Below are 8446 nucleotides of genomic sequence, written 5' to 3' on the forward strand. Positions count from 1 at the left end.
CTCCTTCAAGTTTACTTCTTGCTAGCTTTTGGGTGTGACTCCATTAGAGGCATTACATTTGTGGTGCTAGGCTTCCAAGAAGATCAAGTTCAAGAGGATTAACAATTGTTTGCTATAACAATTGAAAGGTATGTAACTCTTAAACCCTAATTAGTTATTTTCGAAAATAGCCTCTCTCCTCTAGGGTTCTTGTTTTGCAATTTAAAGTTATATGTTCAATAGTTAAAACATAGATCCAAAGTAGGTTGCATGTGAACTTAGGAATTGTTTTCTAGTTTATTTGTTTCACCAAAAACCCATCAGTTTCTATTAGACTCATGTGTATTTTATGCTAAGGTTTTATGTCAGATCCCTCCCTATATTACCTATGTCATAGTGGTGTGCATGCTAGACTAGATGAGTCTTTATAGCTAATGGATGTGATGAGTATTTACAGAGTTGCAGATAACTTCAGGACTACTGATAGTCCCTGGATTTCTGATAACCCATAATTGTTTAAATTGGCATACAGGTAGTGGTATGCTATTTGGTATACCAGGAGGCCAGTGATGCGAGTGGTTATAAGTCTCTTGGGAGTTTTGGTAGATGATTGTGCAACTATGCTATTCTAGTAGCCTGAGTGTCACCCGCATTTTTATATTCCATGGGAGCAATCATAGGAGTAGTTCGTTAGTTATGAATTTTTATAAAGGAGGGTATGTATTCGAGGACCTAAATCATGATATCTGATTTTGGGATGGGATGATCTTACTTTTTACGGTTGCTAATAATTGTTGTTGTTTTGTTCGTCTATCTCTATGTCTAGATGCGGGGTTTTTAGACTAAGGGGATGTGTGGGCTAGTTTAGCTCTCACTTGTTCTTTTTTTGCTTTGAAGTCAGTAAGAGAGGTTGTTAGTTTTTACAGTTAGTGGTGGTTTCCTGTCTAGTAATGTCAGTGGGATGACGTAAGGTCAGGGAGGTTTTGTTTGGGGTTAGACCTTTCAGTTTTGGTCACCATGGTTGATGCTAAGGGAGAGGAAGTCAGCTCTTCTCGATTCGGTTGGTTGTTATGTGTTGATCTTCATTATCACTTAGGGGGCATGATTTTGACCTTGAGGAAGTCTCCACACGAATTTGGTGCACGCGCATGGTTTTGGAAATCTTTGTTTTTTTAGATGCAGTTTCAGGCATCCGGTGTGGCGATGGCTAGAGTAAGAAGTAGTTGGTCTCGGAAGGTCCCTCGAGAGGATTTCAGAGGGGGGTGTTATATAATTGTTGGTAAGGGCAGATTTTAAGGACGAAATCTAATTTAAGTGGGGGAGAATTGTAACACCCATTTCCATAAATGGATCAGTGTAGGGCATTAAAGATTCACATGCATGGTTTTTAGGAAAAATCATGAGTCACAACGTGACAAGATGAGTTAAAGAGTACGCATCTGGAGGATCAATCACGACGTGACACATAGCTGGTCATAACGTGAAAAGGGATGCAACATAACCCCCATGATGTTTTAGGGTTTTCTTAGTATTTAAGCTCCCTAAACTCGGATTTAGGGTTCATTTCTCAACCTCCACCTCTTCTAACCACGGAAACCCTAACCCTAGTTCATATTGGTGGTTTTGGCTCATTTTTGGGTAGCTTTAGATCTTTATTGAAGAATAAGGTTGTAAGGTCAAGCCTTATTATCTAACGAGTCAAAGTATAATGAAACGTTGTCCACCAACGCCAACGACATCATCAGTGCAAGACTTCAAGTACCAGCATCAGCGTGTAAGGATTTGTATAAATGTATTTTTGTTGTCTGTAATTATAGTATTCTATTGTATTTTAGATAATTGATCGGATATATTGGTGAAAAGGAACAATTTACATATTTAAATTAGATTAGAATCAATCCCTTGTTTGAAGGGATTCTTTAAAATAAATTAGTATATAATCATGTAAATAGAATCAATTCCTTGTTTGAAGGGATTCTTAAAAATAAATTAGTATATAATCATGTAAATAGAATCAATCCCTTGTTTGAAGGGATTCTCTAAAATAAATTAGTATATAATCATTCTTTGAAAACGTGAGTTTTTATTTCTCGAAGTACCCTTTTTTCCTCCCCTTCTCCTAATTAAGAATGAATTTACCCATATTATTAAATATGGATTATGTAAAGCCATTTAAATCAATCCAAATTGCAACCAATCATCTATTTAAAATATATTGATAATCATTTTGAAGAGTATAGGTGGATAGATTTCTCTTGTAGAAGGAGAGTCGTTTAGATATCCATAACAAATCAGGATACCAACCAGCAGATAAATTTGATATTATTTTTTACATTTTCGCTTCCTTCTTGAAGGTATGGTGTATCTTGATTCGAGTGCATGGAAGACTGGATTCTTTTGAAAGCAATTTGATCCTAGCCACAAATACTCATACCACGAATGTCATGAAGCAAGCCCCGTCCCTTTTGAGTGCTTGAACCAAGAGGAAACGGTGAGAGAAGGTGGATACCTTATTTATGTTTTCTAAAAAAAGTGATTTTTGGCTCGTTTCTTCCACATCTAGCCATTCAAGGTTCTTTTCAACAAGAATGAAAACCCAGAATGTGAGTCTAGAAATCTCATCTCATAGAGCTAATCATAACTATTTTGTTTCATGAATCTCACATGCTTTGAAGCCTTGATATCATGAGTCTTTTGGGTCTCGTTGCGTTGAATCTTTCTAGAAAGTCGTTAACCAGATCAATACCTCAAGACATCGGTCATCTGGGTCAGTTGGATTTTCTAGATCTATCTAGAAACAACCTGGTTGGAGGAATCCATGCAAGCCTTGCACAATTGATTTATCTTGGATTCTTGGATTTGTCCTTTAACAACTTGTCGGGAAGAGTCCTAAAGATCACGCAGTTACAAAGATTCAATAGGTCGTCATATGTTGGAAATTCCAAACTTTGTGGGTTTCAATTGAAATTGATCAAATTTTTACCGTAAAACATCTAGTCTATAGTGTTTTATCAGTAAATGTATTTATTATTTCTGGTTTGCAAATGATGGGTTTCAAGCAAGACTTCTACTAGTTGAAATTAGATGCCTAATTTGCTGCCCACCAAGTATTTGATAAAATTCCAAAGTGAAATTTTCAAATGCTACAACGATATTTTTAATTCCATGCAAGTCGATTTAGGTTAGGTCTCCTACGAAACCATGGTTTTTATTGTACAAAGCTCTTTAAGGCTATTTGTCCCCCGGTTTTGGAATCAAGATTGATAGCGAACGATTTGCCCTTGATTTCAAGGAAATGTAGCATTTTTACCCCATGTTTTCTTTATTTGGTGCATGCTAACTTTTGGTTGGGGTGTTACCATATTAGGGTATCAACATCCTCTTTAGGGCTTCATCTTGAGGCTTAATCTAGTGGTGTTTTATTTTCATGGCTTCTGCTTCTACTTCTTTGATCGGTGCGTGGCCTTGTCCTTTTCGGGGGTTTCATTGTTGTATGGATGGACAAGCGGGGTCTAAGGGGATTTTTTGTTTGATATCTCATATTAAGAGGCTAGACCTTGCTTCTGATAAACGTAAAAATGTGTTGCGAGAGGCTATTTCTTAGGACCATGGATTGTATACGGTTGTAGAAGAAACACTGAAGGTGTTTGGACAATGGACATGTGCTAATTGTATGAGTACATATGAATTGAATTATTTTTGCCAACACCCTGATGGTCTTGCACCGTTTATTGGTAGGGTTGATATATGCATATTTAGCTATATATTTAGTATAGATTTTTATTATTTATTAGCTAATTATTTGCAAATTATGGACAAAAGGTACTTAATAGTGTTTGAATTGTATTTTCATTCCAAAAGATATGCTCATAAGCAAAAAGGAAGAAGAAGAGGCAATCAGAAGCTCGGGAACTAAAGAGAGAAGAAAAGAGTCAAATTCTGAACCTACTCGGTGAGCAGGGACGTCTACTCGATGAGTACCCACGAAGGTTCGCCAAGCAATACGCAAAGTCCTTGCCGCATACAGATTCTATGAAGGGACTCGGCAAGTCGGTTGTCTACTCGACGAGTAGACTCTGTTTTCAAAAAATTATAAATAGGAGTCACAATCCCGAATTGAGGAGCTTTGGAAAAACCCTTGAAGGCTAGGCTGCGACTGAGGAACTGCTGGAACCCTAGAAACTCGAAGATCAAGTCTAAGCATTCAATTTTGGGAAGATTAAAGGAAATTCAAGTGTATTCTTACTCAACCTTTGATTGAATCATGTTTAAACTTATGAATTTCGTTTTTGAGTTGATTGTTACTGCAATTATGAACTAAATCGTTTGTCTTCTGTTTAGGGTAGATGATTTTGTGAATAAGGATTGATTTTATGGTTAGGATTAATTTAATTTGGTGATATTGTTTTGTTAAGCTTGTTAAAGAACCTTATGCATGCACCATAACCGTTTTTTGTTAATTGACAAGTAGTTAAGCTGCATGAACATCTCTTAATTGTTTACCTCATGTGATTTATGTGACAACATAGTTATATGCCTAGGAATAGCGAATGTGAAACTAGGATTAATTATAAAATAGGTAAATTAATGTGTGAGCTTGTGTGATAAACCATCAACAAGAGGTTAAGTGAATTATTAATTTAATTAACCATTACAAGTCTTACTCAACCCGAATTAATTAACTAGGGAACTCATTAATTTAGACAACTGGCCACTGCTTGAATTAATATGTTTTCTAAGGATTAGCAATAGCGAACGTGAACCTAATCATCCTAATCGGTAGCCAATGAAAAGTTAATCCGATATATTTACCATAAAATCAACCATATGATCAAATCATTCGAACCTAAACAGAAGTCCTCTTTATTATTGAATTTATTTGCATTTTTGTTTAGTGTTAGTTAAGTTTTAGTTAAGTTTCTAGTCTTGCAAAACTAGAGAAAACTCTTCTATTTTACTATTTGTTTAGATAATTCTAGTAGTTAGATTAATTTACGTTCCTTGAGTTCGATACCCTGCTTGCTAAATTATACCACCAATTGACAGGTCCACTGCCTTTTGTGTGTCAAATTCATAATTAAAAAGTAGGAATAAAACTAGTTCGTTTTACACACATCAAGGTTTTGGCGCCGTTGTCGGGGAACGGTTCAAAAATTAATTCTAATTTCTAGTATTATCGATCCTTTGTGTGAGGTCCATCTTGCACAAAGTTACTGCTTTGGTAAATTAGTTATTAGGATAAATTTTAAGTTTTTCTGTTTTAGGATTTTTGGTTAATTGTTTTTTCTGTTTTAGCCTTGAACTCACCGAGTGCACTCGAAGCTACTGGGTGAGTCCATAGCTGATTTCTAGTTTCGTTTTTATTTTATTTTTGTTCTTTTTACGCGTATTTTTTTCTGTTTTAATTGCATACGTTTATGACCAGAGGAGGACGTACACCTTTGATTCCACCACTTGAAGACCCGGAAGCAATTTTGAGGAAAAACAAAGGAAAAACTGTAGGAGAAACCGCAACATCGAAGAATTTGCCGTTGAAGAATCTTAAATATGTTTTTAGTAAGAAAAAGGACAAGAAAGTGGGAGAATCCAACATCTTTTCAGAGGCGGACGAAGACCCGAAGAAGGACGATATCGTGTACGAAACCGAAAAAGAAGAAAGCGAATCTGAAGGAGGAAGCGACATAGAGGGCGAACTACCTAACACCATGGCTAGTATCGATGAAGTTCCCATGGGTGAATGGAAGAAGAGGATGCGTGACGACACCGGCCCGGGACTTGTCCAACCCGCGATTCCCGCAACTGCCACCTTTGAACTTAAGGCCCACATACTTGCTCAACTTAAGGAAATCCCGTTCTACGGGAAGTATCATGAAGACGCATACAAGCATCTTGACGAGGTCAATGACATCGCCGACTACTTCAATGTCCCTAATATGGCTCGCGACACTGTTTTGCTACGTATGCTACCAGTCACATTCAAGGGAGCCGCGACAGATTGGCTGAAATCACTCCCTCCAGGATCCATCACTACTTGGACTAAAATGAAAGAAGAATTTATAGACCAGTTTTGCCCTCCATCAAAGATAGATGAATTGAAGAAAGCCATTTCCAATTTTGAACAACAAGCTGGGGAGTCACTTTATGAAGCATGGGAAAGATACTAGGGTTTACTAAGGAATTGCCCACATCATGATCTAAACAGCCAACAAGAAGTCTCCATTTTCTATGATGGAGTAAATGTGACAACCAGGCAACTCCTTGACTTGCAAGGACCACTCACAAAAAAACCACCCCAAGAGATAAATGCTCTAATTGAAGAATTCTCTAAGCACTCTAGAGAATATCACAACCCAAGGAATGACATGACTCGAGGGGTAGTTAATTCTATTACGGATGACATGGCAGCAATGATGGAAAAATTGGAAAGCATGGACCGAAGGATGACTAAGATGGACCAATCCATCCATGCCATAAGAGTGGGATGTGAAAATTGTAGAGGGCACCACCTTACTAAAGATTGTGACCTTGATGAGAACGGGAACCGGAAAGTGCAAGTGTGCTATTCAAGTGGTGATAGGTATGATGACAATTGGCGAAAAGCCAAGAAAGAATGGCTACCAAATGAAGAGTATAAAAAGACAGGGGAGGAAAAATATAAGCAAAAAGATAGAGGCTTTTATCAAAAGGAGTAACCGGTGTATGAAAAGAAATCAGATTTGGAAGACATGCTTACAACCTTCGTGGCCGTGTCCGAGAAAAGACATAATGATACCGATGCTGCAATCAAAAATCAACAAAATATGTTGAGAGAGCACCAAATCATGATGAAATATCAACAAGCTCTGCTTAGGAATCAGCAAGCATCTATTCTCAACATAGAACAACAGCTGGGCCAACTTGCACAACAAGTGAACGAGAGACGACCGGGTGGACTTCCTAGTAATACCGAAAGTAACCCAAAAGGTACACATATAAATATCATGACAACTAGGAGTGGGAAGATTATAACTCCTCTGGTCCCTATTCAACAAGAAGATCCTAAGCTGGTTCAAGAGGAAGAAGCAGAACATAAAGAATCATAAACTCCCGACCCGACTCGCCGACTCGACGTTACGGACTCTACGAGTCCCCCACCTGAACAGAAAAACAAGCCTGCTGTCAAGCCATATCAGCCTTAACTGTCATTTCCAGCTCGAGCTAGACAAGAAAAGAATGATGTTGACTACCAGAAGTTTCTGGAACACATAAAGGCTCTTCAAATTAATATGTCATTCATAGAAGCGGTAGCACAAATGCCTAAATATGCCAAATTCCTCAAGGAGATTCTAACTAATAGAAAGAAGATGGAAGAGGTGAAGAAGGTGGTCCTAAATGATAACTGTTCCGCTGCCATGTTGAACAAGCTACCTAAAAAGAAGGGTGATCCGGGAAGCTTAACCTTGACTTGTCAATTCGGAAACGTAGCAACCATTTATGCATTGGATGATTCAGGGGAAAGTGTAAATCTCATGCCCTACTCATTCTTCAAGAAATTAGATCTTCCGGAGCCAAGGCCAATCCGAATGGCAATTCACCTCGCAAATAAAACGGTCACATTCCCAAGGGGAATATGCGAAGATCTATTGGTTAAAGTTGATAAATTCGTGTTCCCAGCGGACTTCATAGTATTAGTCATGGAAGCAGACCCTCAAGTCCCGATCATACTTGGAAGACCTTTCCTAAACACCGCGAGTGCTATAGTTGACATGCGAGATTCTAAACTTACTCTTCGGGTGGGAGACGAATCAGTTACTTTTGGGGTTGATCAAGCCATGAAGCATGCAAGGAATAGTGATGACACGACATTATCATTTGATATGTTGGAAGAGTTAATGGAGGAATGGAATGAAGTTGAGCCAAACAAGTGCACCGTCGCCCTTGAAGAAGAATTTGATTCTGAAAGAGACCTGCTGATGAATATAAAAACTGCTCGAGGAAGCTGAATATAATGATCTGATTCGAAGTACAGAACACCTGACTCGCCGACTAGCCCCGACCGACTCGACGATTCCATTCGAAGAAACCCGATCGATCGCGAATTTCACCCAGGGCTCGATGATTTCCCTCACTGGACTCGACGTGTTCAGCATTTAGAACACAAAATCTAAACTTAAGGCTCTACCTAATCACTTGGAGAACGCATTTCTTGACGATGGGGAACAAAAACCCGTAATTATAGTTGCTGATCTAGCCAAACATGAAAAAGAAAGCCTTGTGGAAGTGCTAAGGAAGAGGCAAGGTGCCATAGTATGGAAGATCACCGATATCAAGGGAATTAGTCCAGCTTATTGTTCTCATAAAATTAACTTATAAGAAGGAGCCAAACTTGTAGTTCAACGCCAAAGAAGACTTAACCCAAACATGCAAGAAGTTGTCAAAAAGGAGGTGGTTAAATTATTAGACGCGGGTATCATTTATTCAATCTCCG

The 8446-nt window shown here is 38.3% G+C and overlaps 1 protein-coding gene and 1 non-coding gene across 2 annotated transcripts; one reads left to right on the plus strand and one right to left on the minus strand.

Annotated features, from left to right (window-relative positions):
• Positions 1-6068: 6068 nt before the first annotated feature.
• LOC145110177 (small nucleolar RNA R71) lies at positions 6069-6175 on the minus strand. The gene has a single exon (XR_013709558.1). It is a non-coding gene; the product is annotated as a small nucleolar RNA R71 (small nucleolar RNA).
• A 1069-nt stretch (positions 6176-7244) lies between these two features.
• Positions 7245-7961, plus strand: LOC145104632 (uncharacterized). Its single transcript, XM_079041841.1, has one exon. It carries the CDS (start codon positions 7245-7247, stop codon positions 7959-7961), a length of 717 nt encoding a protein of 238 aa, XP_078897967.1.
• Positions 7962-8446: the final 485 nt, after the last annotated feature.

Source organism: Lactuca virosa, chromosome 4 (assembly GCF_052849685.1).
Source record: "Lactuca virosa cultivar CGN04683 chromosome 4, Lactuca_virosa_CGN04683_v6, whole genome shotgun sequence".
Taxonomy (NCBI): Eukaryota; Viridiplantae; Streptophyta; class Magnoliopsida; order Asterales; family Asteraceae; genus Lactuca; species Lactuca virosa.

Excerpts from the sequence above, each read along its gene's own strand:
- LOC145104632 (XM_079041841.1), top strand. The coding sequence starts at position 7,245 with ATGTCATTCATAGAAGCGGTAGCACAAATGCCTAAATATGCCAAATTC.